Genomic DNA, 24,904 nt, shown 5'->3' with positions numbered 1-24,904 from the left:
TCATTTGTGTCTTTCCATTTTGCACTTGTTAGGTCCTTCAGTACGTTGTTGAATAGAATTGGTGAGAGTGGAATTCCCAGTCTTAGGGGAAAAGCATTCAATCTTTCACATTTATGTAGGATGTTATTGTAGGTTTTTAAGATACTCTTTATCGGGTTGAGGAGGTTCTCTTCTTTTCCTAGTTTGTTGAGAGGTTTTATCATAAATGGGTGCTAGATTTTTGTCAAATGCTTTTTTGATGTCCATTGAGATGGTCATTTGGTTTTTGTCCTTTATTCTATTAATATGGTATATTACATTAATCGCTTCTCATATGTTAAAGAAAACTTGCATTCCTCTCAGTTAGTCATCATGTATCATCTTTCTTATAATTTGCTGGATTCGATTTGCTAATGTTTTGTTAGCAAATATAGGATTTTCAAGTCTATATTATGGGTGATATGGGTCTGTACTTTTCTTGTGATATCTTTGTCTGGCTTTTGTATCAAGGCACTACTGGCCTCATAAAATGAGTTGGGAAGTGTTTTTTAACCTCCTTTATTTTTTTGAATGAGTTTGTGTAGAATTGGTATTATTTTTTCCTTACTTATTTGATGGAATTTATTGGTAAAACCATTTGGACCTGGACTTTTCTTTGTGGGAAAATTATTAATTATGAAGTTAATTACTTTACTTGCTATAGATTTATTCAGATTTTCTATTTCTTCTTGAGTCATATTTGGTGCTTTTTTGCCTTTTATGCAGAACACACATTCTTTTTATTTAAGTTGTCTGATTTGCTGGCATAAAGTTGTTCACACAACTTCCTTGTTTTCAGCCTTCCTACTTATTTCGTCCTTTGGTACCTGCTGATTGCAAAACCAGAGCCTTTTCTAGGAGTCTCCTAGGCAGACTGGTTTCCTTCCTGCATGAGTTATGGGCCATGGTGTTTTCAACTGTGTTTCGTCTGTATGCTGTCTTCTTTTCATTTTCCAGAAATTTGTTGAAATATCTCCTCAGCTGATGACCCTGTAGTATCTTCACAATCATTGGTTAAAACTACTTTACAACCATTTTCACAAGGAAATTTGAAAAAATGGATATCTATGCCACCATCTTGAACCAAAGCCTCTATTTATTTAATAAAGAGAGAAAAAAATCAATATATTTCTTTTCATTTTTGAGAAACAAAGTACATCATATTTTCTCTTTAACTAGGAAAAGTGTCTCCTGTGTTGATTGTTTTATTTCTGAATGGAATGTTATTCTGTTGGAAAGAGCATGGCAGTTTGGAAACATGTGTGGATGGGCAAATTCTTGTTTTTGTACTTAATTAACTATATGACAAAGGGGAAGTTATTCAATGTCTCTGTCATTCAGTTTCTTCATCTGTGAAGTGGAGATAACTATGCCATTATGTCTCCTTTAACAATAGGTGTGAGGATTAGAGATAACATATGTGAGACTATTTAGAGCCTGACTAGGTGATCAATAAAAAGCTTCTATTATTATGGTTCCCAGTGAACAAAATCTTTGCCTGTAGCCACAGAATGATAGAATCATAGAGTTTTAGAGCTGAAAGGATTTTCATACTGACTGCAGGAACTTCTGCAGCATTTCCTATAGACCCCAACCTTCTTCCTCTTCACCTATCCTAATCTTGCTGCATCCTTCTAGGCAGGCATTACTCACACAGAGGATGAAGTTTGTTTGATTCTCAGGATTCAGCAAGGTAGATAAGATGAGCATTTTTGCCATTAGAAAAACCCCAATAACCCAGTTATTAAGGTCGTGCACTTTATAGTGGCAGAATCTGAACCCAGATGTCCTGATTCCTGAAGTACATTGCTGTCATATTAGTACCTCTTTACTGTGCAGTGAACAAAATAATGAGATGGTTACTTTTGGAGTTGGAATAATTAACCTTTCTCTCTCCAGTTACAGAATACCATGAAGATCTCCCACCACTCCTTTCATACTCTGGGTACCTATCTTGGTAGGGTGTCTCAGATAGATATTCAACAAACCTCCAGTCTCTACTCACTGTACAGTTAGTAGGAAGGAGTATTTTATCATACAGCATTGCTGACCGGATCAACATCCCAGGTGAAGCTGGGATCCAGAGCATGATACATTCAATGATAAAGAGGTTAAAGCTATCCCAGAACAACTTGTTATTTTTTCCTGAAGATGTGAACTATGTGAACTATATTTCTGCACAGCGAAACCCCAGAAGAAGTCACAAAATGTGGGTCGTATTTCATATAGATTTTGAATTGAATTATAGCTATAAACATTATAGTGTTATATGAACACTTAGCCAATAATAAATACAAAGGAGCATATGAGCTGCTATGTCACTCATTGCTGACTTGTACTGTATATCTCTAGAAATCTGAGAAATGGTTTTTTGAAGAATGTATCTATGTCTTCTGCAAAACCAAATTTAAAGTCTTTTCCATCAGTGCTCTTTTAAACCTCATATTTATAAATAACTACACATAGTTTAGGAATAATGCAAGAACACTCCTATAAAATTTCAGAGAAGAGAGAGCTTGATTTTAGAGTAGTGAAGAAGAATGAGTAAAGTCCATCAAGAAGGGTGTGGCCTCTGAATTAGGTCTTGCGAATCATTTCCAGTATAACTGTTTCTCTATAAATAGAGAAAGTATTCTGGGAGGAATATGGTACCAAACAAATATGTATACTATTTATAAAATGTTCAGCAGTTCATTTTTTCTTATGATTTAATATAACACAGTCCTGATGTTTTTATATCTATTGGTTTATGTTCTAACTGCCCTTTATATACTTTTGAATAGTGTGTTTATCATTTGCTTAGGCAACAAGATGCTGTCTTAGACTCACCTACCCTTGAAGAAAGCACATTTCCGAAGCGGACCACTTCTGCAATAGAGAAAGACATCTTGGTAACGGGCTATTTCTTTTGTCAATATAATTGAAAGTAAAGAAAGCACTTGAAAATACTTTTATACTTTTGAGATTATTCTCTGCTCCTCCCTTGTGAAGCTCTGTGGTCGGAGGAGTGAATACAGAGTTCCATAAAATTGCTCTCTTGGGTTAGTGAAGGAAATCGTTCTCTCTCTTGCTGCCTAAGACCACAATCAAAGAATCCCAAGTTTACCTGCTCCCTTTGTTAAAGTTAACCTCAGTCTTGGATAGCTTTTACGTCTTTATTCTTCTATGAGATATTATCTTAATTAACGTATACATTACAAAGTGTATTAACTTACTATAGAAATAGTAATTCTCTGAGTATTTCAAATACAGAACTTTTAAAAAATATAAATATCAAAGATTTTAACATTGCTAATTTGAAAGTATTTTGATGTTTAAGTTTTTTTCTAATAAGTGACATATAAAAATTTCTTGTGAAAATATATTGAAGTTAAATGCCCACTGTTAGAGAAATACTGTCATGTCTTAAAATGAATATTTTGTGCACACATTTAATAGCAACTATAAAATTATAGTGTGGAATGTTAATAGGCCAATTGAAAATTTCCTAAGTCCTGTTGTATAATATTTCTGAGATTAACATGTAGGGATACTGATTCATTTGAAGCTTTTCATATTTTGATTATCAATAAGAAAAGGATAAAAACTAACATACCAAATTTTCACACATTTATAAAACACTAAACTCTACTTCTGCATGGGCTCTGTTCAGTACATCATATATTTGGTAATATAACTTGATATTTTAAAGTGGAGTTATGAACTAAAAGAAGAGCTTTAATTTTCATGAAATACTATTTGTATTTTTTTAATTTAGGAGATCTCAAATAATGCCTACATGAATTGCATAAAATGCATTTTTATGATTCGTAAATATTTTGTTCTCCTAAAACTTTAATTTTGCTCAATAGTTTTATTTTTAATAAACACACTTCTTTTATTATAGCACTAAACTCATCTACATTTCTGGTTTCCTTTATGTAGAGATATTACTATTATATTCACCATGGAATTGATACGGACCACGTAGCCCCAATGGAAGATTCTTGGCTAGAGAATGTGTTGAATTTAGTCCCCCAACATCTGAAAGTCCTCACTAACAGCATACTTGCGTTATCTGATGAAATGAGAGAAGATTATCTTCTTAGTGTAAAAAAATCCATAGGTAAATCAGTATTTCTCCTTGCTCTTTAATTTGGATATGTGACTCATGAAGCATGAATTTTTTTAATTGAAAGTCAATACCTATACTTGTAACTATTTATTATATTTATTATGCTGTTTTTTGTATTACTGTTGCATTGCTTAAGATCATAGGCAAATTTTATTAATAAAGTACAACAAAAAATTTTTAAAAAACCAGTCTTTCTATTTGTAGGGATATATGCCCTCAACAAAGGACAGAACTGAAGAAAATTATAAGATGTTAATTAATTATTTAATTAACATTAATATTACGGATATCATAAATTAGAATGTGATTAATTACAAAATTGTTGCTGTGGACCAGGGGTTGGTAAACTACAGCTCCCAGGCCCAATCTAGCCCACTGCCTATTTCTTAGAACACAGGCACACACATTAATTTGCATATTGCCTATGGCGGCTGTTGAGCTATAAGAACGGAGTTGAATAGTTGTGATAGAGACTTTGTGGCTCACAAAGTTGAAAATATTTACAATCTGGCCCCTTTACATAGAAAGTTTGTTAACTCATGGTATAGATCAATAGATGCTAAGACTGAACTAATCATCGGAATCATTTTTAAAATTCTGATTTCTGGACCCATCTGAATTAAAATCTCTGGAGACAGGGCCTCTGAATCTATACTTTTTAAAAAGGTTCTCCAATTGGTTGTGATAGTAAACCTGGTATAATTGATGTTATGTCCAAAGTTGAAGAAATCATAATGCTTTGGCAAGGTCTGGAGACCCATGAGGAAGGAGAGCATTCATTGCATTTAAGACTCTTATTGAGTGTCCTGATAATATAAAAATAAAAAACCAAATTCTTGCTCCCAAAGAGTTCATGGCGTAATGAGGGGGATGGACAAATCACTACATTACAAAGCAGAGCAGTAGGTGTGGTGAGGAGGAAAATGGAAGACCCGCTCTAAGGGAGAAGAGGTCCTGCCCCACTTCGTAGGAGGGACTCTGGGGGCCTCTGGACAGAGTCTTGAAGGATGGACGGTGTGCTAGGGAACATGCTGGGCCAAGGAAAAGGTGTGAACCGTGGCAGACACGCGTGAAAGGCTCTTCCATGCTTCTAAGCAGTTCTGACGGCCAAGGCAGAGGGCGCATGTTGGGAAGGCGACAGAATACGAAGAACCTTATATGCTTTTTAAAAGCACTTGAAAATAAAGGAGAGTCACTAAAGTATTTTAAGCAGAGGGGTAATAACATATTTGCATTTTAGAAAGAGCATCTTGAAAGACAGGCAGGAAAATTAGAATTAATTGTGAATTAAAGACCACAGAAGACAGAAGCAGAAATAGCTCACTTTACTGATTTTATACAAGGTTGTCTCCTGCTCTTAAGCAGTTTAAAAGAGAACAAGACAATACATATCTTTCCTCAGTGAAAGGAAACCACTACCATTCTGTACTGTTGATCTTCAGTTCAGCAAGAACTACTTTTGGTGGAATAGCTATAAAGGGAACTATAATATTAAAAGCAATTATTAGTTCAAATGAAAGAACAGGGACATTGTTAAGAAAAGGAACATATTCTCTCAAAGACACAGACGTCAGATTTTCTCATAAAAATTTTTTTGTTTTCTTCTATTCATAAATGCACAAATTGCTTATTATTTTAAAAAATGTAACATAATTTAAACAATTTAATGAAATTAGTTTTGCAATTGCTTTGAAATATAATTAACATAAGGTTATTGATCATAACTTTTCAATTTTCTTTTAGTTGATTTTGTTTTAAAAGATCCTAGAGAAAAAGATGATAAAAAGGCAGATGAACTTCTACCCCATCGTGCTGAGTAAGCAATCACGTTGTTCTAAGAATGTTGGTTATGTGAGCATTCCTGTGTATGTGTATATATTTGTACACCAGTTATGTTTTCTCATATATATGTTTATAGTTTATGTACTTCATATGTACAACTGATTGTTCTCACTATCTTTGTTTACTTACGTATTTAAGCCCTGACATGTTACATTTACAAATTAATGGCTAGATGGGTAGACACATAGACACACAGACAGATGGACATCTAGGTGGTTAAAACATAAGTACCCTGGTGAAAGAATGTATGTCTTTGTATCTGCACAGCTCCTAGCACACACTTCAGATTAATAGGGACATAAAAGCTTGATGGCAATTTGAATGCCTAGAAACACATTAGGAACATGGTAGAAAATATGCATGTATAGAATATATTTAAATTTATTACATGGATTAAAATATAGAGTACATAATGGGAATATCTACTTTCTATATATTTTCCCTAAAGTAATTAACATTTAGGAATAAATATCTTAAATAGTTTGAAAAATAGAACTTATATTTGTATGATTAAGTAACCAATTCAGTTTTACTTTATTTCCTTTATCACATTTAAAAGTGCCCCCAATTGTTTCCCATAACTACAAAGAAAAATTCATATAGCCATTTCCAACATATCGTCTATGGAGAACAACTTTTCTACTGGGGATAGACAAAAATCATCCTTTGTCATTGTAAAAGTGATATGGCCACGACTGAAAAACTGAATTAAACTTACTATGTAATAAAACAAGACTAAGTGTTTAAAATCAATGAAAGCAGAAAAATTATAGACATAAAAGGTCAATGTTAAAATATACTCTGAAAGATGAAGATGGCACATATTCAATATATAAAAGATTATTCATGTCATGGGAGTTCCAGAATAAATGTCTTCAAATAAAAACGATAGTGTTTGTGATTTTGTAAGTGACCTTTACACATTAACAGAGGTGAAGTTCAAGGGGATATCCAAAGGCAGGCTGGACTATATCCTTAAAATATCTTTAAAATAAAGGAAAAATCTAAATGTTTTATGTTGTGAAATTAAGAGAACCTTTCAAGATGTATATGAAACAGCTGGCTACTGTTTGTTTGATCATTACGAGTTATTTGCGGACTCATTAGGATCAAGTATTTAGAGAAAAAAGTTAATTACGTTATGTTAAAGATTCAAATCTAATTTCAAATGCATTAATTATTACCCTGAAATTATACTAAACCGTAAGGAGTGTGACTTTTATATATTTTAAACATGATTACATGATTTGTTATTTCCATGAGGGATACCTCATATTTTTTATTAAAATTAAACCATTACTACTAGAAAAGTACATTGATTATAAAAATACTTTCTTTTGATTTTTAAAGAAGGTAACTGAGTATTTTCTCTTTGTTTTCAGAATGCAAATTCTTCCAAAACCTTGGAGGAAGTCTTTTCTGGCTGCAAGCAGTTATATTAGGGATCACTTGAATGCAATGAACCCTACGATGCTGGCTGTGCTGGATTTGTGGCACGGTACTTTCAAGTGAGTATTTCTGGCCTTACTGGACTTTTTTTAAAGAGAGATGAAAGTTATTTTAGCACATCTTAATTATTTCTTTTACTTTTTTAGCTGAAAATTAAAAAAAAGAATGACAAATTTAACATAAGTATTTAAACATAGTTTTAAATGAACAATGTAGAGACATATATAGGGAATAAGTGAACGTTACCTTTCATCTCTGACTCAATTCTCTCCACTCCATTACCACACATACTCTTAGAGATAATCCCAGTTAAGAGGCTGAATTGTCATACCTTGTTTTAAATTCCACAGAGCATTAGCTGCTACAATCATCTATATGGTTTAGAAACCCAGCAATATTGCCTATGTGAATGGCATGAGGCGAAGTTCCTGGGTGACTGTTGGGGATCATGCATCACCTCATAGGCACTGTCACCGTGGGGACGGTGCAGCCATGTGTGGCGAGCTTGGCAGAGCTGGATGTGGACGCCAGTGGGGCTGTGGCGCTAAAGAGCTTGGCCCTAGTGCTGAGGATAGTTTGCATCCAAGCTTAGAACTTCTAGCTTCATATCCCCTCCCTCACACCACCCCTTCCAAGGCACTGGGTGGGGATGGGGGTTGGGGGTCCTAGCAATATGCACCCATGGACATATGTTTTTATAAAATATGCAAAAGTAATACAGATTTATATCATTTTTCTTGAAGAAGGCCTCCCTTCCGGCCCCTCAAAATCTGGATGGCCCCTGCCTTATGATAGAGGAGATGGCACCCTGGTCTCCATGGTGGTCTGGTGAGCCTTTTCTCACCCCCACAACCGCAGCCCCGGCTTACATGTGACATGATCTCCAGGGTCTCCTGGCTTTTATTGCATGTATTGTGCTGATGGCATGAGGGTACAATAAATGAGCACATTTTCCCGCCTCCCACAGACCAGCAAAGACCAGCAAACCATAGCTACGAGCTGCGGTTGTTTCAGAAGCGCAGCTGCTGTCTCTTCCCCGGGAAACCCCTGGACGTACACACCAAGGGGCCTCAGCAACCAGCTTCTCTGAACTCCTTCCCGAGTTCAGATCCTTAGCGCACAGGAGCACCTAACCCTAACCCTACTCCCGGGGTCTGCTCTCAGGAAGCGAAGCCATCCAGGATTGCCCCAGCTCTGCCACCATCTGATCAGAGCTCCCTGGTTCATCCCTTGCTCTCCCTGGGACTCTTTTCCCACAGGTAAAATGACTGTGGGTTTGTGATGTCCAAGGCCCCTTCCCTCCCTCTCTCCATCCCTCTCTCCCTTTCTTTCTTTCTTTAACACATTTTAATTTAATTTCTTTGTACAGATTTGTATGTAACTTACATAAGTACATAAATGTGATCATGTACACTTTTCAAGGGCAGTCTTTTTTCCTTTACTTTGTCTGACTCCCACCAGCCTTTCTTTTCCTCATACCTGCCCCTTTCCACCAAACCAGCCAAAGACCCATGATAACCGTGTAGTGGGGTATCTTTCCATATTTTTCTTTCTGCTCACATAACCATATACATATGTATGTCTGCATGCATGTGCATATATAGCATAAAACTGGCTTTTGTTGGTCAGATTACATACTGTTAGAAAGGGCATCCTTTCAACTTGCCATTGTATGGTGTGGATTTCTTTGATTGAAATTGGCTTATAGGAATAGGAAGAGGGCATCTCCCTGCCCCATGTTTTTCTCATCTCTTTTCTTTTGGGTGTTGGGGCTCAAATACGTCTCCCTGGCAAGGCCCATGATCTAATTCTGCGTTCAGTCATGAGGTTACACAATATAGTAAGTCACTTTTACAAAGAATTTTGCATACAATAATGCATTCCATTTTCAAAACACCACGGTTGTTTTCTTTTATATCCATTCGCGGGTGGAGCTGCCAGAACACGCTGGACTGGACATGGGGGATGGGCTCCATTGCCTAGGATTGTCCGTAAAGGGCTAGGCTTTGCCTGTTAGACAAGGTCAGGAGGCAAGAGACAAGAAATGAAAGGAGGAAGGGGAAGAAGGAGTAACAAAACTGAGATAAGAAAACAGTAAACGGTAGATGTATCCAAAATTAGTGTCCATGGTCATGGTGGCAGAGGTGTTAGTAGCAGCAACTGAAGCAAACCTCAAGGCATCCAGGATAAAGACAAAGGAGAAGGCAGCTTTGCAATCTAGGGGTGGAAAGAGGACCCCATCAACTCCTATGTTGCCTTTGCAGGCATGAGTCATTTTACTCCCTATGTGAATATTAAGAAAGGGTGGGCAGTCACAAGTGTTACCCCTCTGAGCAGAAGCCAGCATTGAAGATACAGGGCATCCTCATTCTGGGTGACGGTCATTTATCCTGAATCTCAGCAGGTCTTGAAAATGTATGACATCTCTATGTGTGGCAATGGGTTGGGGGATGGTAATGTAAAAAATCATCTGAATAACTCTAAAATGCATGAGTGTAGAAACCTGAAGGGATACTGTCTAGTTGGGAATGTGCAAATTCATGTCATTCAGTATTTACGCTTACAGAACCCACTTAATGTCAGAGATAGCATTTGTAATGCAGTCACAACCTACGCAGCAGATATTTTTGCTTGAAAAATAGTGTATATATGAGGACACGTGTATATATAGTGTCTATATGAGTGTAGGAATTATCATAGGATATAAATTACAGTAGTTGAATATAAAAGACAGATATTTAAGAAAGTGAATCTCATCTTAAAAGATAAAATGGGTTTTTAAAAATTCATTATTTGACCAAGTGAGCCCAAGAAAATATTGCTAGATGAGAACATGATGGATTCATGTACTGTACAGCACTCAGAGAGGATACAAGTTAAATCACTCTTAAACGTACTACAAAGCTGCTTAACCTAACTCATAATAAGAGAAATGCAAAGCGATTGAAATAAAAACTACACTGAGAAATCATTTATTTCCTATCAGAATGACAAAATTCCAAAATATTGACATCACACTTTGTCGGTGAGATTTGAAGAGATGGCACCCTTTTGAGGGAAATCCAACCATAGCCATTAAAATTACAAATTCATTTACACTTGAATCCAGCAATCTTGCTTCTGGGAAATTAGCCTACAAATACACCTGAAAACGTAGGAAATGATATAGGTTTCAGTTTCTTTATTGTTCATGAGAGGAAATGTGGGAAATGATATAGGCATAAGGCTCTTTTATTGTTTATTGCATTTGTTTATAAGAGTAAAAGACTGGAAACAACCAAGTATCCATTGATAGCGGGTTGGTTCAGTAAGTTATAGTACATGCACACAATGGAATATTACAGAGCTATACAATACAAATGAGAAAAATCTCAATGTGCTAATATGGAAAGGTCTCCAGGATGTATTATAAGTGAAAAGAGCAAATGCAGAACGCTAAAATGTGCTACTTTGAATGTCACAAAGGAGGGGGACTGGTAAGAAGAAGACATGTTTCTAAGAAAGAAAAGTTCATGGGACAAGCAAAAATTGTAGGCACTTGGAGTGGGGGCAACTTGGTCCCAGTAAGAAGTGAGATTAGCTTTGAGAACCAGAGATCAAAGTCAGAGACTGACTAGGTGTTGAGTCCAGAATGTTGGGCCAGGACTGTTGAAATCTGTGCTGCTTGAAATCAGTTATGGACCCATGGGCCAAGGTGGGTTTCAGCCTGTGATGACCATCAAGTGGCAGGTGTGAGGGTGGGAAGGCTACGTGACTGACAGCTGAGTCTACAGAAATTTATGTCTGATTGGATGTGGCAGGTAAGGGATAGGAAGAGTTCAGAGAAGGTCCTGAGGTTCACAGTCGGGGTGATTTGAGGCTGTTATTTGGCTCTACTAATGGAAAATTGAGATGAAGAAGAGATTTTCGTGGTTAGAAGACTCATAATCATAAAACTTTTAGAGACTTAGAAACATTTTCCTTCTGCTAACCAAGTTCATGCTAATGGATAGTGAGTAATCTTCTTTTTCCTGATCTTTCCAGAGTCTTAAACCAGTGGTTAAAACTATTGTTCTACTGCTAGATTCTTGTAGAGATTGTCCTGAGAAAGTAGGAAAGGTAGTATTTTTCCCATCATCTTAACAATTCAGCCTATTGACCAAATGGGAAGTGTTATCAGCAGAGACTTCAGGGAAAGCTGTTGTACATTAAAAGTTCTGTAAAGGCCTTTTAATCTCAAAACCTCAAAGATGGGTGGCCTGCCCCTAGAATTGTCTGGTAAATCCAATACTAAGGAACTGCAGGGAAAGCGGGTTGGTGGTTCAGAGGCAAAGCGAATTCCAGGGCTCCTTCCCTAGCGATACTCTTATTCAGTGTGCTTCCCACCATGTGCACCTGTACCTGATTGACAGTGGTAGCTTTAAAATGAAACAGCATGTTGAAAACGTTGATCAAGAAGCCTGGAGAGCATATTATGTTTAGTATGTGCTGTTATGCTACATTTTAGAAGTATTTTATTGAAAACTGCTCAATTGTCCAGAATAACACATTGCCAAAGGTGCTTCAGCAATGGTCAAACCTACTTTGTGCCTAATGTATTATTGACACCATGTACTGAATGCGTTATAGCCTAAGAGATGAATTTTAGCGTGTAAAAGGAATATAAATAAATAGATTTGAAATGTGTTTTGTTTAGTAACCAGGATTTTACATTGGTCTTTAAGTGAAAATTAAGTGTGATGTTTTCAATAGTGTTTATTATCTTTCAGATAAAACAGAAATCACTTAATCACATGGAAATTAAATAACAGTTCCTCCAATAGGGAAGGAATCTGTAGTTAAATTGAGGTGAATAACACTATGATACTAATAGGTAATATTGTTCTTTTATTTTAATCTGCCAGAGAAAATTCACGTAAACCACATATATTACAAAGATTCATAGCACTGTAGTCAGAAAAGACGTTGTGTTGAAAACTGTTGACTGGAGTAAGCACTGTGTTTTCTAAAAAAATCAAAACCAGACAAGTTCAAAAGATTGTGATACACTGGGTCTTAATTAAGTGTGAGAACTCCCTCACTCCATGACTCCCTAATATCAGGGATGCTTTCTTTTCAGAGAGGGTGCAATTTTTGTGTTAGAAGCAGGGGACCCTGTAAGCTTTGAGCGCTACCTCTTTTCCTGTTTTAATTGTTCTGGTTTGAAAGCAAAAATCAGCCTAAACTATCCATCAAATCCCAGTCATTGCAACCTTCTTCTGCTTCACAGTGCGGTTTCCTAATATCATATTGTGTTCCTGTTGAATTTGATTATCTTAGTTATTTTTAAAGTTAGAGTATCTTATGTTCTTGAATATTTAATTTTATGAAACACAAATTTTAATGACAAAACCTAAGTGTATCACATTTTTTGAGAAGAGATCAATTAGCAAAAATATTAAGTGCAAAAAACCTCATACTTAAATCACTGTTCATTTTTATCTCTTGCAGAAAATTACGTTTAGTGGATGTGGAAGAATTTCACAATCGCCAAGATGCATTAGAGCTGTCAACTTTTCAGAGCATTGTCATGAGACACATGGAATCTGCCAAAGAGACTCTACTTAAATTGTAAAGTTTTGAAATTTCATGTAGGAAAACATAAGTTTAAAAATGTGATTGGTGGGATACTGCATTTTAACTGCTTTTAGAAAATCCCGTTTTAACAAGTTTGTAATCATTTCTGTTTGAGTTAAATATGATGTCTTGAGCTTCCTTGGTCTGTAATGTGTATCCAGATGTTTTACACAGCATAGATTATACAGAAACTAAAATGGTTATAATTAATGGTTACTTTTTTCTTACTGTCTGGTTTCTACCTCTGCTCTGATTGGATCAGAGGGTTGGATACCGTGGGGGAATGATCATCAACTAATCATTCGCCACATATTTATTTGAAATCTATTATTAATACATGCAAGGTTCTGTGCCTCTTTCGTTTTGGTTTTGGATGGAGGATGCAGGAGTTTAAAGAATAATTAGGTGGGGAAAATTATTCTTTAAAGGAGGTTACTATCTCATTGGGAGGTTAGATTTATCAAATGATGACCAAACATCTTCTTGGATTGGCCCTTCAAATTGGTAACCACATATGATAATTATTGATGCTGGGGCCAGGCAATATGCTCTGAGACAATACAGGAAATTGTCTCTATCATGGATTATTAAGTTATTATAAATAGGACATTAAAATTAGATCAAATTTAAGATAACAGAGGACATGAAACTCCAGCATAGCTTCAGGAGTTCCGAAAGTTACTTAGAAATATATCTTGATAATTTACTGAATCTTTCCTTTATCTTTTTCCTTCTCCAGTGTGTTAGAATCAAATTCTTTGTCTGACATTACTCGAAAGAACTTGAAAAACTTTGATTTAATATTAGTATTTAGTTAACATAAACAGAGAAAAGGTGCAGAATGAAACCCCATAATTAATTACAGACAAGAAAATGACCTTTAAGGGACAGAATAAGAATAAATTTTCTTTCTTTTTTTTGGTGAGGAAGATTAGCCCTGAGCTAACATCTGTTGTCAATCCTCCTCTTTTTGCTAAGGAAGATTGGCCCTGAGCTAACATCTGTTCCCATGTTCCTCTACTTTATATGTGGGACGCCTGCCACAGCATGGCTTGATAAGCGGTGCATAGGTCCACGCCCAGGATCTGAACCTGCGAACCCCGGGCCGCTGAAGCGGAGTGCGAGAACTTAACCACTACGCCACCAGGCTGGCCCCCAAGAATAGACTTTCTTGACCTATATCTTCAGGGTTATACCCCGGGAATACATTACCACTGTAAATTTTAGTAAATTGGGTGTCAAAGTACAGAGTAGAGTGCAAACGTTTATTGAATAATTTTGCTGAGAGATGTAGATTGATTAGCTGTATCTCCTGATGCTTCCTGATTGATTCTAAGGGAAGAACCTTCTGACTATGCTTTACAGACTGAACCAGAATGTGTTTATCATGGCTGAAAGGCAGAGCATCAGCTCACAACAGCAGAGAAATGATTAGCAAATGATTGATTATAACGTCTACCCCAAACTCAAGCATCTTCTCTTAGTCCTCATCCTCAGCTCTACTCTGCAGTTGCTATGGTTTATCACCCTGCCTTCTGGAAATCTCTCTTTCTGTGTCCCTGTGCTTCTCGGCTTCTTTTCTTTTATTTATTTTTCTGGCTCTACTTATTCTTATTATCCCCAAGAGTAGGGGCTCCCCAGGTATTTGCTGTTGTTTCTCATCTTTATATTCTCGAAAATTTCGTAATTTCATCTGTCTCAAGATCTTACGTGTTTTCTGAGCTCTGGGCCCTTACTATGAATTTCGTACTGTATATCTCCAGTTGAACGCCATGTCAGCACCTGAATCTCAGCATCTCCATAATAATGCTTATTCTGTCTTCCAGACCTGCTACTCTTCCTGTTCTGGACCATCCCAGGCCAAGTTAAAAACTTTGTGACTTTTTCTGTCTCTTTTTAATTTTTTTTCAATTATTTTATTGAGGTCGTGTTGTTTATAACATTGTGTAATTTCAGGTGTACATTATTATATATCAATTTCTGTATAGACTGCATCGTGCTCACCACAAACAGTCTAATTTTTATCCATCACCATATATCTGTGCCCCTCTACCCCATTCATCCACCCCCCAACCCCCTTCCCCTCTGGTAACCACTAATCTGTTCTCTTTATCCATGTATTTGTTTATCTTCCACATATGAGTGAAATCGTATGGTGTTTGTCTATCTCTGTCTGGCTTATTTGGCTTGACATAATACCCTCAAGGTCGATCTGTGTTGTTGCAAATGGGACAATTTTTTTTATAGCTAAGTAGTATTCCATTGTATATATACACCACATCTTCTTTATCCGTTCATCAGTTGATGGGCACTTGGGTTGCTTCCACGTCTTGGCTATTGTGAATAATGCTGCAATGAACATAGGGGTGCATAAATCTCTTTGAATTGTTGATTTCGTGTTCTTTGGATAAATACACAGTAGTGGGATAGCTGGATTGTATGGTATTTCTATTTTTAATTTTTTGAGAACTCTCCACACTGTTTTCTGTAGTGACTGCACCAGTTTGCATTCTCACCAGCAGTGTATGAGGGTTCACTTTTCTCCATATCCTCTCCAACATTTGTTATTTTCTGTCTTAGAATTATAGCCATTCTGACAAGTGTAAGGTGATATGTCATTGTAGTTTTGATTTGCATTTCCCTAATAATTAGTGAGGTTGAACATCTTTTCATGTGTCTGTTGGCCATCTATATATAGTCTTTGGAAAATGTCTGTTCATATCCTCTGCCCATTATTTGTTCTTTTGTTGTTGAGTTGTATGAGTTCTTTATGCATTTTGGAAATTAATCCTTTGTCAGATATATAATTTGCAAATATTTTCTCCCAGTTGGTGGGTTGTCTTTCCGTTTTGTTCATGACTTCCTTTGCCTTGCAGAAGATTTTTAGTCTGATATAGTCTCATTTGTTTATTTTTTCTTTTGTTTCCCTTGCCTTAGTAGACATGGTATTTGAAAAGATGCTGCTAAGACCAATGTCAAAGAGTGTACTACCTATATTTTCTTCTAGTTTTATGATTTCAGGTCTTACATTCAAGTCTTTAATCCATTTTGAGTTAATTTTTGTGTATGGTATAAGATAATGGTCTACTTTCATTCTTTTGCATGTCACTGGCCAGTTTTCCCAACACCATTTGTTGAAGAGACTTTCCTTTCTCCATTGTGTGTTCTTAGCTCCTTTGTCAAAGATTAGCTATCCATAGGTGTGTGGTTTTATTTCTGGGCTTTCAATTCTGTTCCATTGATTTGTGTGTCTGTTTTTGTGCCAGTATTGTGCTGTTTTGATTATTATAGCTTTGTTGTGTAGTTTGAAGTTAGGGATTGTGATGCCTCCAGCTTTGTTCTTTTTTCTCAGAATTGCTTTGACTATTTGGGGTCTTTTGTTGTTCCATATAAATTTTAGTATTCTTTGTTCTATTTCCATGAAGAATGTCATGGGGATTCTGTTGGGGATTGCATTGAATCTGTAGATTGCTTTAGGTAATATGGACATTTTACCTATGTTTATCCATGTGAATGGAATATCTTTCCATTTCTTTATGTCTTCTTCAATTTCTTTCAATAGTGTCTTATAGTTTTCATTGTATAGATCTTTCACCTCCTTGGTTAAATTTATTCCTAGATATTTTCTTCTTTTTGTTGTGATTGTAAATGGGATTGTATTCTTGACTTCTCTTTCTGCTAATTCATTATTAGTGTGTAGAAATGCAACTGATTTTTGTAAATTGATTTTGTACCCTGCAACTTCTCTGTAGTTGTTGATTATTTCTAATAGTTTTCTGGTGGATTCTTTAGGGTTTTCCATATATAAAATCATGTTGTCTGCAAACAGCGAGAGTTTCACTTCTTCCTTTCCAATTTGGATACCTTTTTTCTTTTTCTTGCCTAATTGCTCTGGCCAAAACCTCCAGTACTGTGTTGAATAGGAGTGGCGAGAGTGGGCACCCCTATGTTGTTCCTGTTCTCAGAGGAATGGCTTTCAGTTTTTCACCATTAAGTATGATGTTGGCTGTGGGTTTGTCATATACGGCCTTTATCATGTTGAGGTACTTTCTTTCTATACCCATTTTATTGAGACTTTTTATCATAAATGGATGTCGAATCTTGTCAAATGCTTTCTCTGCATCTATTGAGATGATCATGTGGTTTTTATTCCTCATTTATCAATGTGGTGGACCACATTGATTGATTTGCAGATGTTGAACCATCCTTGTGTCCCTGGTATAAATCCCACTTGATCATGGTGTATGATCCTTTTAATGTAGTGCTGTATTTGGTTTGCCGATATTTTGTTGAAAATTTTTGCATCTGTGTTCATCAGCAATATTGGCCTGTAATTTTCCTTCTTTGTGTTGTCCTTATCTGGTTTTGATATCAAGGTAATGTTGGCCTCATAGAATGAGTTAGGAAGCATTCCGTCTTCCTCAAATTTTTGAAATAGTTTTTGAAGGAGAGGTATTAAATATTCTTTGAATGTTTGGTAGAATTCTCCATCTGGTGGAGAAATCTCCACCAGAGAAGCCATCTGGTCCTGGACTTCTGTTTTTAGGAGGTCTTTGATTACTGTTTCAATCTCTTTACTTGTGATTGGTCTATTCAGATTCTCTATTTCTTCTTGATTCAGTTTTGGGAGGTTTATGATTCTAAGAATTTATCCATTTCTTCTCGGTTGTCCGATTGGTTGGCATATAGTTTTTCATAGTTTTCTCTTATAATCCTTTGTGTTTCTGTGGTATCCATTGTAATTTCTCCTCTTTCAATTCTAATTTTATTTATTTGAGCCTTCTCTCTTTTTTTCTTAGTGAATCTGGGTAAGGGTTTGTCAATTTTGTTTATCTTCTCAAAAAACCAACTCTTAGTTTCATTGATCCTTTGTACTGTTATTTTGTCTCTATTTCATTTATTTCTTCTTTAATTTTTATTATTTCTCTCCTTCTGCTGACTTTGGGCTTTGCTATTCTTTTTTTCTAGTTCTGTTAGGTGTAGTTTAAGATTACTTATTTGAGATTTTTCTTATTTAAAGCGGGACTGTCTTGCTATAAATTTCCATCTTAGAACCGATATTGCTGCATCCAATAAGAGTTGGTATGTTGTATTTTCATTTTCATTTGTCTCCAGTATTTTTTGATTTCTCCTTTGATTTCTGCATTGATCCAATGGTTGTTCAGTAGCATGTTGTTTAGTCTCCACTTATTTGTGGCTTTCCCAGCTTTTTTCTTGTAGTTGATTTCTAATTTCATAGCATTGTGGTCAGAAAAGATGCTTGATATGATTTTGATCTTCTTAAATTTATTGAGGCCTGCCTTGTTTCCCAACATATCGTCTGTCTTTGAGAATGTTCCATGTACACTTGAGAAGAATGTGTATTCTGCTGTTTTTGGATGGAATGTTCTACATATATCTATTAAGTCCATCTGGCCTAGTGTTTCATTTAAGACCACTGTTTCCTTGTTGACTTTCTGTCTGGATGATCTATCCATTGATGTAAGTGGGGTGTTGAGGTCCCCTACTATTAGTGTGTTGTTGTTAATTTCTCCCTTTAGGTGTGTTAGTAGTTGCTTTATATACTTTGGTGCTCCTGCGTTAGGTGCATATATATTCATAAGTGTTATTTCCTCTTGGTGGAATGTTTCTTTTATCATTATATACTGCCCCTCTCTGTCTCTCATTTTCTTTTTTATCTCGAAGTCTACTTTGTCGTATATAAATATGGCAACACCTGCTTTCTTTTGCTTGCAATTTGCTTGGAGTATCATCTTCCATCCCTTTACTCTGAGCCTATGTTTTTCTTTAGAGCTGAGATGTGTTTCCTGGAGGCAGCATATTGTTGGGTTTTGTTTTTTAATCCATCCAGCCACTCTGTGTCTTTTGATTGGAGAATTCAATCTATTTACATTTACAGTGATTATTGATATATGAGGGCTTAATATTGTTATTTTGTCTCTTGTTTTCCAATTGTTCTATATTTCTGTTATTTCTTTTCTCTTGTACTCTGACTGCCATTTCAGTTTGGTGGTTTTTCTGTGATGCTTTTCTCAGTTTTCTCTTTATTTACAACTTGTGGCTCCATTCTGATTCTTTGTTTATTGGTTACTGTGAAGTTTGTGTAAAAGATCTGGTAGATGAGATAGTCCACTTTCTGATAGCCTCTTATCAAGCAAGTTTCTCGAAGAATTTCTTCATTTTTAAAAAATCTTAGTACTCTCTCCTCCTCTATTTGAAGCATTTCTATATCTCTCTCCTCTAATTCACTAATTATGTCCTCCATAACGTCAGCTCTATTTTTTATGGTTTCTAGATTATTTTTTGTCTCATTAATTTTGTTCTTCATATCCAGAATTTCTGTTTGGTTTTTTTTTTAGAGTTTCAATCTCTTTGGTGAAGTATTCATTTGCATTAATTTTATTCCTGAGTTCATTAAACTGTCTCTCTGAGTTTTCTTTTAACTCATTGAGTTTATGACAACTATTTTGAATTCTCTGTCATTTAGATGGTAAATTTCTGTGAATTCAGGATGGGTTCTGGAGACTTGTCATTTTTATTCTGCTCTGAAGTGTTACTGTAGTTCTTCATGGTGTTTGATGAATTGATCCTTTGCTGGCACATTTGTGGTAGTATCAGGTTGCAGATTCCACCTGCCACCGCTAATGGGGAGCAGGAGCTGTGTTTTCTGATCTCAACCTGTCTGCTGGAAGTTGTGTGAGTAGGGCTACTCTGTGTTTGCCTGACCTGGCTGCAGCCACTCTGCAGGTTGCACTCACATAGGCAGGGCCTCTGCACTGGGTGAGTGGGTTCGGCACTGTAGGCGGGGCCTTTCTGCTTGGTGGGGAATGGCTGAGCTGCTGCGCACTAGGCAGGAGGGGTGCCTGTGTGGGGGCTGAGCTGCCACTCGGTGGGTCCCATGGGCTGCTGTGCTCTGTGGGTGGGCGTGCCTTCTGAGCGGGCGAGGCTCCTTTTCATCTGCACTGTGCTCAGCAAGCAAGTGCCTTGGTGGGGGCTGAGCTGCCACCACTTGGTGTAGAGCATTCTCATTGGCTGGGCTGCCGCTACATGGTGAGCACTCCCGTGGGCCAGGCTGCAACTCCGAAAGCATTCACACAGGCCGGGCTTTCCCCACTCCTCTTACAGTCGTGCCTGGTTGCTGTGTGAGAACCCATGGCCTGACTCACTGCCACAGGGGAGGGGGAGTGTGCCCTTACCTAGTTCCTCTGCCTCCTGGGGATCCAGTCCTCCCACTTTCAGATGTATAGCTGCATGGATCTCTCAGACTTCCTGTTGTACTGTGCAGGGAATCTTCTGCTTGTTAATGAATGTCCACTTAGTCATAACTTAAAGGGGGGAGACTAAAGGGACAACTTACTCCGCCATGATGCTGATGTCACTCCATTTTCTGTCTCTTTTGTTCATCATCTACATCATTACCACCCTTATCCTGCCCCCAGCTGTATTAATGTATTGCTAACTATTCTTTTTTTTATTAAGATATAATTCAGTTACCGTAAAATTCACCACTTTGGTGTGTATAATTCGGTAGTTTATAATATATTCACAAGGTTGTGTAATAATCACCATTAATTCCATCACCCCAGTGTCTGTTAGCAGTCATTTCCCATTCCCCCTTATACAAGCCTCTGGCACTAATACACCTTCTGTCCCTATGGATTTCCCTATTCTGAACATTTCATCTAAGTGGAATGGTACAATATGTAACTATTTATGTCTAGCTTCTTACACTAAGCATACTGTTTTCAAGGTTTATCCATATTAGAGCATGTATCAATATTTTATTCCTTCTCATGGGCAAATAATATTCCGTTGTGTGGTTATACCATATTCTGTTTCTCCATTCATCAGTTGATGGACGTTTGTTGGTTCTACACTTTGGCTATTATGAATAATGCTGCTATGAGCATTTGTTTTGTATAAACATATGTTTTCAGTTATCTTGGATATATACTTAGGAGTAGAATTGCTGGGTTATATGATAACTCTATGTTTAGCTTTTTGAGGAACTACCACAATGTTTTCTAAAGGTTCTGTAAGATTTTACACTCCTACCAACAATGTACGTGGGTCCAAATTTCTCCACATCCTTGTCAACACTTGTTATTTTCCATCTTTCTGATTATAGCCATCTTAGTGAATGTGAAGTGCTATCTCAGTGTGGTTTTGATTTACATTTCCCTAATGATTAATGAGGTTGAGCATCTTTTCATGTGTTTGTTGCCTATTTATTTATCTTGTTTGGATAAATCTCTATTGAAATCATTGCTCATTTTGTATTGGGTTATCTGTCTTTTTATTGTTGAGTAGTAAGAGTTCTTTATATATTCTGGATACTAGGCCCTCATCAATTATATGATTTGCAGATATTTCTCACATTATGTGGTTTGTCCTTTCACTTTCTTGATAATGTTCTTTGAAGCACAAATATTTTTAATTCTGATGAAATCTAATTGAACTATTTTTTGTGTATTGATCTTGTATCCTGCAACCTTGCTAAACTTGTTTATTAGCTTGGATAGTTTTTTGTGTGTGGATTCTTTATAGCTTTCTCTATATAAGATCATGTCATTTGCAAATAGAGGTAGCTCTACTTCCTCATTTCCTATCTGCATATGTTTTTTTCTTTTCCTTGTCTAATTGCTCTGATTAACCTCCAGTGCAATGTTGAATGGAAGTAGCAAGAGTGGACATCCTTGTTTTCTTCCTGATGTTAAGGGAAAGGCTTTTAGTCTTTTGCCATTAAGTTAGCTGTATTGTTGCCCTTTATCTGGTTGAGGAATTTCCCTTTCATTCTTAGTTTCTTGATTATTTTTAATCATGAAATAGTGTAGATTTTGCCAAATGCTTTTTCTGGATCTATTGAGATGATAATGGGTTTTTCTCCTTTATTCTATTAATATGATGTATCACATCAATTTTAATATATTGAACTAACCTTGCAGTCCTGAGATAAATCCCTGAGATAAACTTGGTCATGGAGCATAATCCTTTTAATAAGCTGCTTAATTCAGTTTGCTAGTATCTTGTTGAGGATTTTTATGTCTGCATTCATAAGAGATATTTGTCTATAGTTTTCTTTTTCTTGTGGTATCTTTGTCTGGTTTTGGTATTATGATAATATTGGCCTCATAGAATGAATTAATAATCTCTTCTTTTTTTTGGAAAAGTTTATGAAGGATTGGTGTTAATTCTTCCTTAAAAGTTTGGTAGAACTCACCAGTGAAGCCATCAGTTCATGGGTTATTATTTATTATATTCCCTTATAATCAATTATTTATTATATTCCCTTATAATCATTTTTTATTTCTGTGAGGTCAGTATTAATATCCCCTTTTTCATTCCTAATTTTAACAATTTGAGTCTTCTCTCTTTTTTCTTGGTCAGTCTAGCTATAGGTTTGTTAATTTTGCTGACCTTTTTAAAGAACAAACTTTTGGTTTTGTTGATTTTTCTCTGTTACTTTTCTATTGTCTATTTTGTTTATTTCCACTCAAACTTTTATTTCTTCCCTTCTCATTGTTTTGAGTTTTGCTTGCTCTTCTTTTTCCATTTTCTAGTGGAAGTTTAGGTTTCTAAGATCTTTTTTATTTTTTAATGTAAGTGTTTACAGATATAAATTTCCCTCTGATCACTGCTTTTCTGCATCCTATGAGTTTTGGTATATGATATTTTCATTTTCATCATCTCAAATTATTTTCTGATTTCCCTTGTGATTTCTTTTTTGATTCATTTGTTGTTAGGACTGTGTTGTTTAATTTCCACAAAGTTGTGAATTTCCAGAGTGTCCTTCTATTACTGATCTCTAATTTTGTATGGTTTCAATCCTTTTACATTTATTGAGACTTATTTTATGACCACCAATTATTTTTGATCCTCTCTCAGAATCATCTTCCCTGTGTACTCCTTTCCTTAATTCCCACCGCTGCTACCCTTGGCAGGCCCTTTTAACCTCCCACATAGCCTACAAACCACTGCCAGCTGAATCTTAAAATACTTCCAGTTCAGTGCCTCCCTTTTATTGACCAAAAAAGTCCCAAATTCTTAATGTGCCTTTTAAGGTCTTCTGCAACCTAGACATAACCTATCTTTTCCATTCTCAGTTCTAAGAAGACTTTCACCTTGGGCCATGCCTGTAGAAATAGTTGTGTTAAATTAAACAGGGCATAACTTCTAAGACTAGTCTATAACCATACCTTACCACCATTAAATATCTATCCAATGGGTAAATTTAAAGGCTCTTTGTTCTCCTGTTTAACCAACTATTGATGTTTAAAATACTTAGTTACTCCTTGTTTGTATCCATCTGTGAGAAGGGAATTCTAGGAAAATTTGAAAGTTGTTCAGTTGCTTCCCTCTTAAACTCTGTGACTCTTAGCATTGTCATTTTTGCATACATAATTGTATCAGATTGAATCAGAGGTTAAGGAGATTAAAACAAAATAGAGCCTCTTGAATACCATCAGCAAAATATTATGATTCACACTATTTACAGTACTTGATGTAGCTCGTTACTGGAGAAGCCTCTCTTCTGTCCTTCAATACCCAGCCCAAATGATCCTTCTTTTATGAAATCTTTACTGTTACCTTGTCAAAAATAACCTCTTCCTTCTGAATGCCTCTGACAATTTATTCTCTTATAGCTGCTTCCTTTTATAATATGTATTTATGTATATGCCTTTTTTCCCTCCACTAGTCTATAAGCACTTTGAGAACTGAGTAATATTTTGTACCCCAAATGTTTTGCGCATAATAAGAAGCCCTGTAAATATTTTTGAGACAATGACTGAATGAATAATTTTTAAAATCTATTTTCTTTATTTGCCCTTTTTCCAGTCCTACAACCCCAAACTTATTTCATCTTTTTCTGAACTAGTGGAGGCTTCTCAGTCCCCTTTCTTCATCTAGCACTGCCCGTCTCTGCTTAGTATTTGCCGCTTGTCCTCTTTACCTGGTGCTATAATGGTGATGCCTTGCTGCAGGAAGATCTGCCATGGCTTCATCCCAGAGAGCAGGGTGCTCCCAAGTTCTTGTGTTTAGCTCCCAAGTTCTGCAGAAGTCCTTACAGACTTTTCCCTGGTTATTTCTTCCTATTTCTAGTCTCTTATCTCGATTATAAGACAGTGAAATGATCAGATATATTAGCACCCCCCATCCCTCCTATTTTCTTATTATCCTATTTCTACTTCAGATCCTCTTCTTAGGGTCTTCTTCATTTCATTTCTATCTGTTCTTTGGTGAAATTGCCATCTTCACTGTAAAACCCTTCTCCATTACTTAAATGGAAAATTATATCTCTATCCTGTGACTTCAAAGCTGTTTTTCTGCTATGACACATTGCCTTCATTATTATAAGAATGGGAAGGGATGAGGTCATATCTTTTTTTTTTGGTGAGGAGATTAGCCCTGAGCTAACATCTGCCAATCCTCCTCTTTTTTTGCTGAGGAAGACTGGCCCTGGGCTAACATCCGTGCCCATCTTCCTCCACTTTATATGGGACACCGCCACAGCATGGCTTGACAAGCGGTGCGTCGGTGCGCGCGGGATCCGAACTGGCGAACCCCAGGCCGCTGCAGTGGAATGCGTGCACTTAACCGCTTGTGCCACCGGGATGGCCCCGAGGTCCTATCTTTTTATGTCTCCCATGACACTGTTCCTAGCACATAGCAGACACTAAACACATATTTGTTAAAGGGATGGATACATATATTTAAAACTTAAATCTCTCTTGAAGCATTCAGGCAACTCCTGAGATTATATTGACTCTCTACTTTAAAAAACCCATTATCTCTTACAAAAGAGGTACCAATATTCCTTGATTTTGTAGTGTTGAACAGTAGTTTTGTAAACTGAGAACTTCACTTGTTATCATCATGATGTATCTA

The 24,904-nt window shown here is 36.4% G+C and overlaps 1 protein-coding gene across 1 annotated transcript in view; it reads left to right on the top strand.

Annotated features, from left to right (window-relative positions):
* DNAH7 (dynein axonemal heavy chain 7) overlaps positions 1-24,904 on the top strand; it is a 224,376-nt gene that overhangs the window by 16,190 nt on the left and 183,282 nt on the right. Inside the window, exons 6-10 of the mRNA XM_058548598.1 lie at positions 2,822-2,909; positions 3,943-4,123; positions 5,876-5,948; positions 7,357-7,482; positions 12,893-13,012. Of these exons, the coding sequence (XP_058404581.1) occupies positions 2,822-2,909; positions 3,943-4,123; positions 5,876-5,948; positions 7,357-7,482; positions 12,893-13,012 (588 nt within the window). The remainder of the gene's footprint in view (positions 1-2,821; positions 2,910-3,942; positions 4,124-5,875; positions 5,949-7,356; positions 7,483-12,892; positions 13,013-24,904) is intronic.

This window comes from Diceros bicornis, chromosome 10 (assembly GCF_020826845.1).
Source record: "Diceros bicornis minor isolate mBicDic1 chromosome 10, mDicBic1.mat.cur, whole genome shotgun sequence".
Taxonomy (NCBI): Eukaryota; Metazoa; Chordata; class Mammalia; order Perissodactyla; family Rhinocerotidae; genus Diceros; species Diceros bicornis.
The sequence above is the reverse complement of the archived record's forward strand: the minus strand, read 5'-3'. Positions and strand labels throughout refer to the sequence as shown.